Below are 14597 nucleotides of genomic sequence, written 5' to 3' on the forward strand. Positions count from 1 at the left end.
CTGCAGTCTCAGGTGTAGCTTTGTGGGCGGTTACCTACGGATCTGCAGTCTCAGGTGTAGCTTTGTGGGCGGTTACCTACGGATCTGCAGTCTCAGGTGTAGCTTTGTGGGTGGTTACCTACAGATCTGGAGTCTCAGGTGTAGCTTTATGGGCGGTTACCTACGGATCTGCAGTCTCAGGTGTAGCTTTGTGGGCGGTTACCTACAGATCTGCAGTCTCAGGTGTAGTTTTGTGGGCGGTTACCTACGGATCTGCAGTCTCAGGTGTAGCTTTGTGGGTGGTTACCTACGGATCTGCAGTCTCAGGTGTAGCTTTGTGGGCGGTTACCTACGGATCTGCAGTCTCAGGTGTAGCTTTGTGGGTGGTTACCTACAGATCTGGAGTCTCAGGTGTAGCTTTATGGGCGGTTACCTACGGATCTGCAGTCTCAGGTGTAGCTTTGTGGGCGGTTACCTACAGATCTGCAGTCTCAGGTGTAGCTTTGTGGGTGGTTACCTACAGATCTGGAGTCTCAGGTGTAGCTTTATGGGCGGTTACCTACGGATCTGCAGTCTCAGGTGTAGTTTTGTGGGCGGTTACCTACGGATCTGCAGACTCCGATAACATTAACATGGTGAAGATTTGTTTAGAGTGCTGGCCACGGACTTTGTAAATCTGTCTCTCTGTGTCAGAGTATTTTATGCGGGATTTTCTGACATATTCAGAACAGTTATGAAATCTCCCATTGCTGGGATTAAGCCTGTACTGGGTTGACAGGTAGCCTAGTGGTTAGAGCGTTGGGCCAGTAACCGAAAGGTTGCAAGATCGAAACCCCAAACTGACAAGGGAATAATCAGACATTCTGCCCCTGAACAAGGCAGTGAACCCACTGTTCCCCTGAACAAGGCAGTTAACCCACTGTTCCCCTGAACAAGGCAGTGAACCCACTGTTCCCCTGAACAAGGCAGTGAACCTACTGTTCCCCTGAACAAGGCAGTTAACCCACCATTCCCCTGAACAAGGCAGTTAACCCACTGTCCCCCTGAACAAGGCAGTGAACCCACTGTTCCCCTGAACAAGGCAGTTAACCCACTGTTCCCCTGGGCAAGGCAGTTAACCCACTGTTCCCCTGAACAAGGCAGTGAACCCACTGTTCCCCTGAACAAGGCAGTTAACCCACTGTTCCCCTGAACAAGGCAGTGAACCCACTGTTCCCCTGAACAAGGCAGTTAACCCACTGTTCCCCTGAACAAGGCAGTGAACCCACTGTTCCCCTGAACAAGGCAGTGAACCCACTGTTCCCCTGAACAAGGCAGTGAACCCACTGTTCCCCTGAACAAGGCAGTTAACCCACTGTTCCCCTGAACAAGGCAGTTAACCCACTGTCCCCCTGAACAAGGCAGTTAACCCACTGTTCCCCTGAACAAGGCAGTGAACCCACTGTTCCCCTGAACAAGGCAGTTAACCCACTGTTCCCCTGAACAAGGCAGTGAACCCACTGTTCCCCTGAACAAGGCAGTGAACCCACTGTTCCTAGGCTGTCATTGACAACATATTGGTACCATGGTAAATCTGTGATGAGTCAGTACTGTATAATCTTGGTACCCATGTTAAAGCTGTGATGAGTCAGTATTGTATAATCTTGGTACCCATTTTAAAGCTGTGATGAGTCAGTACTGTATCATCTTGGTATCCATGTTAAAGCTGTGATGAGTCAGTACTGTATCATCTTGGTATCCATGTTAAAGCTGTGATGAGTCAGTACTGTACAGTCATGACTCACTTCAGATGTTCTATTCCATCTGGGGTTGCTGGTACGTTGTACCGTCTCATGTATTCGTGCATCTCTGGAAAGCTTTTCTTCAGGTAATCCTCGGCACTGCTCTCCCGGACCGTGGCGAAGCGGAACCCCTGTGATGGGTGATGAAGCTGGAAGAACAGAACATATGGAACTGTGGTCTATTATCTCCTGGGACTGTTACAGAGCTCTTTCACCTCCTGGGACTGTTACAGAGCTCTTTCACCTCCTGGGACTGTTACAGAGCTCTTTCACCTCCTGGGACTGTTACAGAGCTCTTTCACCTCCTGGGACTGATACAGAGCTCTCTCACCTCCTGGGACTGATACAGAGCTCTCTCACCTCCTGGGACTGATACAGAGCTCTTTCACCTCCTGGGACTGATACAGAGCTCTTTCACCTCCTGGGACTGATACAGAGCTCTTTCACCTCCTGTGACTGATACAGAGCTCTCTCACCTCCTGGGTCTGATACAGAGCTCTCTCACCTCCTGGGACTGATACAGAGCTCTCTCACCTCCTGGGTCTGATAAAGAGCTCTCTCACCTCCTGGGACTGATACAGAGCTCTCTCACCTCCTGGGACTGTTACAGAGCTCTCTCACCTCCTGGGACTGATACAGAGCTCTCTCACCTCCTGGGACTGTTACAGAGCTCTCTCACCTCCTGGGACTGATACAGAGCTCTCTCACCTCCTGGGACTGATACAGAGCTCTCTCACCTCCTGGGACTGTTAAAGAGCTCTCTCACCTCCTGGGACTGATACAGAGCTCTCTCACCTCCCGGGACTGATACAGAGCTCTCCCACCTCCTGGGACTGATACAGAGCTCTCTCACCTCCTGGGTCTGTTACAGAGCTCTTTCACCTCCTGGGTCTGATACAGAGCTCTCTCACCTCCTGGGTCTGATACAGAGCTCTCTCACCTCCTGGGACTGATACAGAGCTCTCTCACCTCCTGGGACTGATACAGAGCTCTTATCTGTACCAGTCACCCCTGTATTATCTGTACTAGTCTCCTCTGTATTATCTGTACTAGTCTCCCCTGTATTATCTGTACCAGTCTCCCTTGTATTATCTGTAAAAGTCTCCCCTGTATTATCTGTACTAGTCTCCCCTGTATTATCTGTACTAGTCTCCCCTGTATTATCTGTACTAGTCTCCTCTGTATTATCTGTACTAGTCTCCTCTGTATTATCTGTACTAGTCTCCCTGTATTATCTGTACTAGTCTCCCCTGTATTATCTGTACTAGTCTCCTCTGTATTATCTGTACTAGTCTCCTCTGTATTATCTGTACTAGTCTCCCCTGTATTATCTGTACTAGTCTCCCCTGTATTATCTGTACTAATCTCCCCTGTATTATCTGTACTAGTCTCCCCTGTATTATCTGTACTAGTCTCCCCTGTAGTATCTCTACTCTCTACTACTACCTTCAGCCCTGTACTAATCTCCCCTATATTATCTGTACTAGTCTCCTCTGTATTATCTGTACTAGTCTCCTCTGTATTATCTGTACTAGTCTCCCCTGTATTATCTGTACTAGTCTCCCCTGTATTATCTGTACTAGTCTCCCCTGTATTATCTGTACTAGTCTCCCCTGTATTATCTGTACTAGTCTCCTCTGTATTATCTGTACTAGTCTCCCCTGTATTATCTGTACTAGTCTCCCCTGTATTATCTGTAATAGTCTCCCCTGTATTATCTGTACTAGTCTCCCCTGTATTATCTGTACTAGTCTCCCCTGTATTATCTGTAATAGTCTCCCCTGTATTATCTGTACTAGTCTCCCCTGTATTATCTGTACCAGTCTCCCCTGTATTATCTGTAAAAGTCTCCCCTGTATTATCTGTACTAGTCTCCCCTGTATTATCTGTACTAGTCTCCCCTGTATTATCTGTACTAGTCTCCTCTGTATTATCTGTACTAGTCTCCCCTGTATTATCTGTACTAGTCTCCCCTGTATTATCTGTACTAGTCTCCCCTGTATTATCTGTACTAGTCTCCCCTGTATTATCTGTACTAGTCTCCCCTGTATTATCTGTACTAGTCTCCCCTGTATTATCTGTAATAGTCTCCCCTGTATTATCTGTACCAGTCTCCCCTGTATTATCTGTACTAGTCTCCCCTGTATTATCTGTACTAATCTCCCCTGTATTATCTGTAATAGTCTCCCCTGTATTATCTGTACCAGTCTCCCCTGTATTATCTGTACCAGTCTCCCCTGTATTATCTGTAAAAGTCTCCCCTGTATTATCTGTACTAGTCTCCCCTGTATTATCTGTACTAGTCTCACCTGTATTATCTGTACTAGTCTCCTCTGTATTATCTGTACTAGTCTCCCCTGTATTATCTGTACTAGTCTCCCCTGTATTATCTGTACTAGTCTCCCTGTAGTATCTGTACTAGTCTCCCTGTATTATAACATTTAACATTTAACATTTAAGTCATTTAGCAGACGCTCTTATCCAGAGCGACTTACAAATTGGTGCATACACCTTATGACAACCAGTGGAACAGCCACTTGCATCTAAATCTTGTTGGGGGAGAAGGGGGGTGAGAAGGATTACTTACCCTTACTTACCCTATCCTAGGTATTCCTTGAAGAGGTGGGGTTTCAGGTGTCTCCGGAAGGTGGTGATTGACTCCGCTGTCCTGGCGTCGTGAGGAGTTTGTTCCACCATTGGGGGCCAGAGCAGCGAACAGTTTTGACTGGGCTGAGCGGGAACTGTACTTCCTCAGTGGTAGGGAGGCGAGCAGGCCAGAGGTGGATGAACGCAGTGCTCTTGTTTGGGTGTAGGGCCTGATCAGAGCCTGGAGGTACTGAGGTGCCGTTCCCCTCACAGCTCCGTAGGCGAGCACCATGGTCTTGTAGCGGATGCGAGCTTCAACTGGAAGCCAGTGGAGAGAGCTGGAGGAGCGGGGTGACGTGAGAGAACTTGGGAAGGTTGAACACCAGACGGGCTGCGGCGTTCTGGATGAGTTGTAGGGGTTTAATGGCACAGGCAGGGAGCCCAGCCAACAGCGAGTTGCAGTAATCAAGACGGGAGATGACAAGTGCCTGGATTAGGACCTGCGCCGCTTCCTGTGTGAGGCAGGGTCGTACTCTGGATGTTGTAGAGCATGAACCTACAGGAACGGGACACCGCCTTGATGTTAGTTGAGAACGTCAGGGTGTTGTCCAGGATCACGCCAAGGTTCTTAGCGCTCTGGGAGGAGGACACAATGGAGTTGTCAACCGTGATGGCGAGATCATGGAACGGGCAGTCCTTCCCGGGAGGAAGAGGAGCTCCGTCTTGCTGAGGTTCAGCTTGAGGTGGTGATCCGTCATCCACACTGATATGTCTGCCAGACATGCAGAGATGCGATTCGCCACCTGGTCATCAGAAGGGGGAAAGGAGAAGATTAATTGTGTGTCGTCTGCATAGCAATGATAGGAGAGACCATGTGAGGTTATGACAGAGCCAAGTGACTTGGTGTATAGCGAGAATAAGAGAGGGCCTAGAACAGAGCCCTGGGGGACACCAGTGGTGAGAGCGCGTGGTGAGGAGACAGATTCTCGCCACGCCACCTGGTAGGAGCGACCTGTCAGGTAGGACGCAATCCTAGCGTGGGCCGCGCCGGAGATGCCCAACTCGGAGAGGGTGGAGAGGAGGATCTGATGGTTCACAGTATCGAAGGCAGCCGATAGGTCTAGAAGGATGAGAGCAGAGGAGAGAGAGTTAGCTTTAGCAGTGCGGAGCGCCTCCGTGATACAGAGAAGAGCAGTCTCAGTTGAATGACTAGTCTTGAAACCTGACTGATTTGGATCAAGAAGGTCATTCTGAGAGAGATAGCGGTAGAGCTGGCCAAGGACGGCACGCTCAAGAGTTTTGGAGAGAAAAGAGAGAAGGGATACTGGTCTGTAGTTGTTGACATCGGAGGGATCGAGTGTAGGTTTTTTCAGAAGGGGGTGCAACTCTCGCTCTCTTGAAGACGGGAGGGACGTAGCCAGCGGTCAGGGATGAGTTGATGAGCGAGGTGAGGTAAGGGAGAAGGTCTCCCGGAAATGGTCTGGAGAAGAGAGGAGGGGATAGGGTCAAGCGGGCAGGTTGTTGGGCGGCCGGCCGTCACAAGACGCGAGATTTCATCTGGAGAGAGAGGGGAGAAAGAGGTCAGAGCATAGGGTAGGGCAGTGTGAGCAGAACCAGCGGTGTCGTTTGACTTAGCAAACGAGGATCGGATGTCATCGACCTTCTTTTCAAAATGGTTGACGAAGTCATCTGCAGAGAGGGAGGAGGGAGGGGGGAGGATTCAGGAGGGAGGAGAAGGTGGCAAAGAGCTTCCTAGGGTTAGAGGCAGATGCTTGGAATTTAGAATGGTAGAAAGTGGCTTTAGCAGCAGAGACAGAGGAGGAAAATGTAGAGAGGAGGGAGTGAAAGGATGCCAGGTCCGCAGGAGGCGAGTTTTCCTCCATTTCCGCTCGGCTGCCCGGAGCCCTGTTCTGTACTAGTCTCCGCTGTATTATCTGTACTAGTCTCCCCTGTATTATCTGTAATAGTCTCCCCTGTATTATCTGTACCAGTCTCCCCTGTATTATCTGTACTAGTCTCCCCTGTATTATCTGTACTAGTCTCCCCTGTATTATCTGTAATAGTCTCCCCTGTATTATCTGTAATAGTCTCCCCTGTATTATCTGTACTAGTCTCCCTTGTATTATCTGTACTAGTCTCCCCTGTATTATCTGTACTAGTCTCCCCTGTATTATCTGTACTAGTCTCCCCTGTATTATCTGTACTAGTCTCCCCTGTATTATCTGTAATAGTCTCCCCTGTATTATCTGTACTAGTCTCCCCTGTATTATCTGTACTAGTCTCCCCTGTATGAGCTGTACTAGTCTCCCTTCAGCCCTGTACTAGTCTCCCCTCAGCCCTGTACTAGTCTCCCCTGTATTATCTGTACTAGTCTCCCCTGTATTATCTGTACTAGTCTCCCATGTATTATCTGTACTAGTCTCCCCTGCATTATCTGTACTAGTCTCCCCTCAGCCCTGTACTAGTCTCCCCTGTATTGTCTGTACTAGTCTCCCCTCAGCCCTGTACTAGTCTCCCCTCAGCCCTGTACTAGTCTCCCCTGTATTATCTGTACTAGTCTCCCCTGGTTTATCTGTACTAGTCTCCCCTGTTTTATCTGTACTAGTCTCTCCTGTATTATCTGTACTAGTCTCCCCTGGTTTATCTGTACTAATCTCCCCTGTATTATCTGTACTAGTCTCCCCTGGTTTATCTGTACTAGTCTCCCCTGTATTATCTGTACTAGTCTCTCCTGTATTATCTGTACTAGTCTCCCCTGGTTTATCTGTACTAATCTCCCCTGTATTATCTGTACTAGTCTCCCCTGGTTTATCTGTACTAGTCTCCCCTGTATTATCTGTACTAGTCTCTCCTGTATTATCTGTACTAGTCTCCCCTGGTTTATCTGTACTAATCTCCCCTATATAATCTGTACTAGTCTCCCCTGTATTATCTGTACTAGTCTCCCCTGTATTATCTGTACTAGTCTCCCCTGTATTATCTGTACTAGTCTCCCCTGTATTATCTGTACTCGTCTCCCCTCAGCCCTGTACTAGTCTCCCCTGTATTATCTGTACTAGTCTCCCCTGTATGAGCTGTACTAGTCTCCTCTGTATTATCTGTACTAATCTCCCTATATAATCTGTACTAGTCTCCCTGTATTATCTGTACTAGTCTCCCCTGTATTATCTGTACTAGTCTCCCTGTATTATCTGTACTAGTCTCCCTGTATTATCTGTACTAGTCTCCCCTGGTTTATCTGTACTAGTCTCCCTGTATTATCTGTACTAGTCTCTCCTGTATTATCTGTACTAGTCTCCCTGGTTTATCTGTACTAATCTCCCCTATATAATCTGTACTAGTCTCCCTGTATTATCTGTACTAGTCTCCCTGTATTATCTGTACTAGTCTCCCCTGTATTATCTGTACTAGTCTCCCTGTATTATCTGTACTGTCTCCCCTCAGCCCTGTACTAGTCTCCCTGTATTATCTGTACTAGTCTCCCTGTATAATCTGTACTAGTCTCCCTGTATTATCTGTACTAGTCTCCCCTGTATTATCTGTACTAGTCTCCCCTGTATTATCTGTACTAGTCTCCCATGTATTATCTGTACTGTCTCCCCTCAGCCCTGTACTAGTCTCCCTGTATGAGCTGTACTAGTCTCCCAATCAGCCCCACAACACCCTATGAACCCATCTTTCTATACTCACCAATCAGTCACCAAATCACAAATGAGGAACTATTTATGCACATATTACAAGTAGTACTCATCTACCCACCTTACATGTTTATCCCATATTTGATAGGTGTTAGTACAGCTGAGTAGTCCTTACCTTTGGATCGTGTATTCCTGAGAGTTGCTGGAAGGTTTTCTCCCCCACCATGACGGCGGCCAGATTGGCTGTGTAGGTGGACAGACAGAACAGGCAGAAGATAGCCCAGAGATTCATGAGGAACCGCCCCGTCCAGCACTTAGGAGGTTTAATGGCAGCTGTACGGCCAAACAGGATGGCATAGCAGACGTTCAGAGCCGAGGAGAAGGAGAACACCTTATCTCTGTTCCTGCCTCGCGGCGTCATCCCAAACGGGCTATTCCACTCGTAGATGGTCAGGAACACGGCAGTAACGTGTAGCGAGACGAATATCCCCAGCCACATGGACCAGTGCAGGGGCCACATGAATGCCCCGATGGGCGCGGCCGTATCCCGGGTCCGTACCAGGATGCCCAGAGAGGTGGAGAAGAACGGGGAGGTGAAGTCTATAACCCTGCTCCGGGCCGAGTTAATACTGAAAGATGTGACGGCCAGGTGGGCCGCTCCGCTGAGAAGATCCCCCACCAGCCCTGTCCAGCGTCCGTTCTTAAACCCACCGTACTTGCCGTCGCCTACAATATACAGGTCGAAATCAAACCCCATGTCCTCCGCCAGTTTCTCCAGTAGATCGACGCAGTAGCCGTAGCAACACTTCTTATACTCCATGGGAATGCTGTCGTTGGGCCCCCGCATCTGGAGGAAGAGAGACTGGAGAAGGGCTGTGTTGTTGGTGAGGGGGTTCAGGCAGAGCTGACCAGCGGGACAGAGACCGTCCTCATCCACCTCCCGGGTGAAGACGAAGGGGTGTTCCACTAACGTCACCACCCGGAGGTGGAGCCGCGACGGGCGCCGCCAGTCACCTCTCTGGTGGGACGGCTAATTGTTAGACCAGGCAGCACAGTCCATAAGGGAGAGGGAGAGGGGGAGGGGGAGGGAGAGAGAGAGGGGGAGGGGGAGGGGGAGACAGAGGCAGGGAGAGGGGGGGAGAGAGAGAGAGAATATAATAGTAGCAGCAGTATCATCATGTTTGGCATAAGTAAAGAGTGGAATGATAGCACAAGCACTGGTACCCAGAATACAACGTTTTGACATCATAGACATTGTTGTCACCTGTTGGTTGGTCCAGGCAGTGTAGTCCAGTAGCACCCTGCCATGCTTCCATCGGCCCAGCCTGGCCCACATGGGCTTCCCTATGGGGTCGTATTGCAGGGACCAGATAAAGTGATGGCTCTCAGAAGAGATCACTGTCTCCTCCTGGGACGAGATGAAACCACTCAGACCGTCAAAAGACGTGTTGGACAGAAACCTGCAGGGAGGCAGGTTAGGGTTAGTGTCAGGTTAGGGTAATGTCAGGTTAGGGTCAGGCAAGTGTCAGGTTGGGGTAATGTCAGGTTAGGGTCAGGTTAGTGTCAGGTTAGAGTAATGACAGGTTAAGGTCAGGTTGGGTAATGTCAGGTTTGGGCCAGGTTAGTGTCAGGTTGGGTAATGTCAGGTTAGGGCCAGGTTAGTGTCAGGTTGGGGTAATGTCAGGTTAGGGTCAGGTTAGGTAATGTCAGGTTAGGGTAATGTCAGGTTAGGGTCAGGTTAATGTCAGGTTGGGTCAGTTAGTGTCAGGTTAGGGTCAGGTTAGTGTCAGGTTGGGGTAATGTCAGGTTAGGGTCAGGTTAGTGTCAGGTTCAGGTTAATGTCAGGTTATAATGTCAGGTTAGTGTCAGGTTAGTATCAGGTTGGGGTAATGTCAGGTTAGGGTCAGGTTAGTTTAGGTTAGTCAGGTTAGTGTCAGGTTGGGGTAATGTCAGGTTAGGGTCAGGTTAGTGTCAGGTTGGGGTAATGTCAGGTTAGGGTCAGGTTAGTGTCAGGTTAGGGTAATGTCAGGTTAGGGTCAGGTTAGTCAGGTTAATAGTGCCAGGTTGGCGTGTCAGGTTAGGTAATGTCAGGTTAATATCAGGTTAGGGTAATGTCAGGTTAGGGTCAGGTTAGGGTCAGGTTAGTGTCAGGTTGGGGTAATGTCAGGTTAGGGTCAGGTTAGTGTCAGGTTGTGGTAATGTCAGGGTAGGGTCAGGTTAGTGTCAGGTTAAGGTAATGTCATGTTAGGGTCAGGTTAGGGTCAGGTTAGTGTCAGGTTGGGGTAATGGCAGGTTAGGGTCAGGTTAGTGTCAGGTTAAGGTAATGTCATGTTAGGGTAATGTCAGGTTAGGGTCAGGTTAATATCAGGTTGGGGTAATGTCAGGTTAGGGTCAGGTTAGTGTCAGGTTGGGTAATGCCAGGTTAGGGTAATGTCAGGTTGGGGTAATGTCAGGTTAGGGTCAGGTTAGTGGCTGGTTGGGGTAATGTCATGTCAGGGTAATGTCAGGGTAGGATAATGTCAGGTTGGGGTAATGGCAGGTTAGTTTCAGGTTAGGTAACGTCAGGTTAGGTAATGTCAGGTTAGGGTCAGGTTAGTGGCTGGTTGGAGTAATGTCAGGTTAATGTCAGGTTAGTGTCAGGTTAGAGTAATGTCAGGTTAGGGTCAGGTTAGTGTCAGGTTAGGGTAATGTCATGTCAGGTTAATGTCAGGTTAGGTAATGTCAGGTTGGGGTAATGTCAGGTTAGGGTCAGGTTAGTGTCTGGTTGGGGTAATGTCAGGTTAATGTCAGGTTAGTGTCAGGTTGGGGTAAGGTTGTCAGGTTAGGGTCAGGTTAGGGTAATGTCAGGTTAGGTTAGTAATGTCAGGTTAGGGTCAGGTTAGTGGCTGGTTGGGGTAATGTCAGGTTAATGTCAGGTTAGTGTCAGGTTAGAGTAATGTCAGGTTAGGGTCAGGTTAGTGTCAGGTTGGCGTAGTGCCAGGTTTGTGTCAGGTTAGAGTAATGTCAGGTTAGAGTAATGTCAGGTTAGGGTCAGTGTCAGGTTAGGGTAATGTCAGGTTCGGGTCAAGTTACTGTAAGGTTGGGGTAATGTCAGGTTAGGGTCAGGTTAGTGTCAGGTTAGGGTAATGTCATGTCAGGGTAATGTCAGGTTAGGGTAATGTCAGGTTGGGGTAATGGCAGGTTAGTTTCAGGTTAGTGTCCGTTTGGGGTAATGTCAGGTTAATGTCAGGTTAGTGTCAGGTTAGAGTAATGTCAGGTTAGGGTCAGGTTAGGGTCAGGTTGGGGTAATGTCAGGTCAGGGTCAGGTTAGGGTCAGGTTAGTGTCAGGTTAGGGTCAGGTTAGTGTCAGGTTGGGGTAATGTCAGGTTAGGGTCAGGTTAGTGTCAGGTTGTTGTAATGGCAGGTTAGGGTCAGGTTAGTGTCAGGTTAGGGTAATGTCATGTTAGGGTAATGTCAGGTTAGGGTCAGGTTAATGTCAGGTTGGGGTAATGTCAGGTTAGGGTCAGGTTAATATCAGGTTGGGGTAATGTCAGGTTAGGGTCAGGTTAGGGTCAGGTTAGTGTCAGGTTGGGGTAATGTCAGGTTAGGGTCAGGTTAGTGTCAGGTTGTGGTAATGGCAGGTTAGGGTCAGGTTAGTGTCAGGTTAGGGTAATGTCATGTTAGGGTAATGTCAGGTTAGGGTAATGTCAGGTTGGGGTAATGGCAGGTTAGTTTCAGGTTAGTGTCCGTTTGGGGTAATGTCAGGTTAATGTCAGGTTAGTGTCAGGTTAGAGTAATGTCAGGTTAGGGTCAGGTTGGGGTAATGTCAGGTCAGGGTCAGGTTAGGGTCAGGTTAGTGTCAGGTTAGGGTCAGGTTAGTGTCAGGTTGGGGTAATGTCAGGTTAGGGTCAGGTTAGTGTCAGGTTGTTGTAATGGCAGGTTAGGGTCAGGTTAGTGTCAGGTTAGGGTAATGTCATGTTAGGGTAATGTCAGGTTAGGGTCAGGTTAATATCAGGTTGGGGTAATGTCAGGTTAGGGTCAGGTTAGGGTCAGGTTGGGGTAATGTCAGGTTAGGGCCAGGTAATGTCAGGTCAGGTTAGTGTCAGGTAATGGGGTAATGTCAGGTTAGGTTAATGTCAGGTTAGTGTCAGGTTGGGGTAATGTCAGGTTAGGGTCAGGTTAGTGTCAGGTTAGGGTAATGTCAGGTTAGGTAATGTCAGGTTAGGGTCAGGTTAATGTCAGGTTGGGGTAATGGGTCAGGTTAGTGTCAGGTTAGGGTCAGGTTAGTGTCAGGTTGGGGTAATGTCAGGTTAGGGTCAGGTTAGTGTCAGGTTGTGGTAATGTCAGGTTAGGGTCAGGTTAGTGTCAGGTTGGGGTAATGTCAGGGGGTTAATGTCAGGTTAGGGTAATGTCAGGTTGGGGTAATGGCAGGTTAGGGTTGTCAGGTTAGTGTCCGTTTGGGGTAATGTCAGGTTAATGTCAGGTTAGTGTCAGGTTAGAGTAATGTCAGGTTAGAGTAATGTCAGGTTAGGGTCAGGTTGGGGTAATGTCAGGTCAGGGTCAGGTTAGGGTCAGGTTAGTGTCAGGTTAGGGTCAGGTTAGTGTCAGGTTGGGGTAATGTCAGGTTAGGGTCAGGTTAGTGTCAGGTTGGGGTAATGTCAGGTTAGGGTCAGGTTAGTGTCAGGTTAGGGTAATGTCAGGTTAGGGTCAGGTTAATGTCAGGTTGGGGTAATGTCAGGTTAGGGTCAGGTTAGTGTCAGGTTGGGGTAATGTCAGGTTAGGGTCAGGTTAGGGTCAGGTTAGTGTCAGGTTGGGGTAATGTCAGGTTAGGGTCAGGTTAGTGTCAGGTTGTGGTAATGGCAGGTTAGGGTCAGGTTAGTGTCAGGTTAGGGTAATGTCATGTTAGGGTAATGTCAGGTTAGGGTCAGGTTAATATCAGGTTGGGGTAATGTCAGGTTAGGGTCAGGTTAGTGTCAGGTTGGGTAATGCCAGGTTAGGGTAATGTCAGGTTACGGTAATGTCAGGTTGGGGTAATGTCAGGTTAGGGTCAGGTTAGTGGCTGGTTGGGGTAATGTCAGGTTAATGTCAGGTTAGTGTCAGGTTGGCGTAATGCCAGGTTTAATGTCAGGTTAGGGTAATGTCAGGTTAGGGTAATGTCAGTAATGTCAGGTTAGGGTCAGGTTAGTGGCAGGTTGGGGTAATGTCAGGTTAATGTCAGGTTAATGTCAGGTTAGGTAATGTCAGGTTAGGTCAGTGTCAGGTTAGGGTAATGTCAGGTTTGGGGTCAAGTTAGTGTAAGGTTGGGGTAATGTCAGGTTAGGGTCAGGTTAGTCACAGGTTGGGGTAATGTCAGGTTAGAGTAATGTCAGGTTAGGGTCAGGTTGGGGTAATGTCAGGTTAGGGTCAGGTTAGTCACAGGTTGGGGTAATGTCAGGTTAGAGTAATGTCAGGTTAGGGTCAGGTTGGGGTAATGTCAGGTCAGGGTCAGGTTCAGGTAATGTCAGGTTAGGGTCAGGTTAGTGTCAGGTTGGGGTAATGTCAGGTTGGCGTCAGGTTAGTGTCAGGTTGTGGTAATGTCAGGTTAGGGTCAGGTTAGTGTCAGGTTAGGGTAATGTCATGTCAGGGTAATGTCAGGTTAGGGTAATGTCAGGTTGGGGTAATGTCAGGTTAGTTTCAGGTTAGTGCCCGTTTGGGGTAATGTCAGGTTAATGTCAGGTTAGTGTCAGGTTAGAGTAATGTCAGGTTAGGGTCAGGTTGGGGTAATTTCAGGTCAGGGTCAGGTTGGGGTAATGTCAGGTTAATGTCAGGTTAGTGTCAGGTTAGAGTAATGGCAGGCTAGGGTCAGGTTAATGTCAGGTTGGGGTAATGTCAGGTTAGTGTCAGGTTAGGGTCCGTTTGGGGTAATGTCAGGTTAATGTCAGGTTAGTGTCAGGTTAGAGTAATGTCAGGTTAGAGTAATGTCAGGTTAGGGTCAGGTTGGGGTAATGTCAGGTCAGGGTCAGGTTGGGGTAATGTCAGATCAGGTTAGTGTCATTTTGGGGTAATGTCAGGTTAGTGTCAGGTTGGGGTAATGTCAGGTTAATGTCAGGTTAGTGTCAGGTTAGAGTAATGTCAGGTTAGGGTCAGGTTAGTGGCTGGTTGGGGTAATGTCAGGTTACTGTCAAGTTAGTGTCAGGTTAGAGTAATGTCAGGTTAGGGTCAGGTTAGTGTCAGGTTGGCGTAGTGCCAGGTTTGTGTCAGGTTAGAGAAATGTCAGGTTAGAGTAATGTCAGGTTAGGGTCATTGTCAGGTTAGGGTAAAGTCAGGTTCGGGTCAAGTTAGTGTAAGGTTGGGGTAATGTCAGGTTAGGGTCAGGTTAGTCTCAGGTTGGAGTAATGGCAGGTTAGAGTAATGTCAGGTTAGGGTCAGGTTGGGGTAATGTCAGGTTAGGGTCAGGTTAGCGTCCGTTTGGGGTAATGTCAGGTTAATGTCAGGTTAGGGTAATGTCAGGTTGGGGTAATGTCAGGTTAGTGTCCGTTTGGGGTAATGTCAGTTTAATGTCAGGTTAGTGTCAGGTTAGAGTAATGTCAGGTTAGAGTAATGTCAGGTTAGGGTCAGGTTGGGGTAATGTCAGGTCAGGGTCAGGTTAGGGTCA

The 14597-nt window shown here is 48.4% G+C and overlaps 1 protein-coding gene across 1 annotated transcript in view; it reads right to left on the reverse strand.

The window, feature by feature from the left end:
• The window catches only part of grin3a (glutamate receptor, ionotropic, N-methyl-D-aspartate 3A), a 122318-nt gene that overhangs the window by 63637 nt on the left and 44084 nt on the right, over nt 1-14597 (reverse strand). Inside the window, exons 3-5 of the mRNA XM_052458720.1 lie at nt 9249-9444; nt 8160-9014; nt 1764-1909 (exon numbers count right to left, since the gene is read on the reverse strand). Of these exons, the coding sequence (XP_052314680.1) occupies nt 1764-1909; nt 8160-9014; nt 9249-9444 (1197 nt within the window). The remainder of the gene's footprint in view (nt 1-1763; nt 1910-8159; nt 9015-9248; nt 9445-14597) is intronic.

The sequence above is a fragment of the Oncorhynchus keta genome, chromosome 12, assembly GCF_023373465.1.
Source record: "Oncorhynchus keta strain PuntledgeMale-10-30-2019 chromosome 12, Oket_V2, whole genome shotgun sequence".
Lineage (NCBI taxonomy): Eukaryota > Metazoa > Chordata > Actinopteri > Salmoniformes > Salmonidae > Oncorhynchus > Oncorhynchus keta.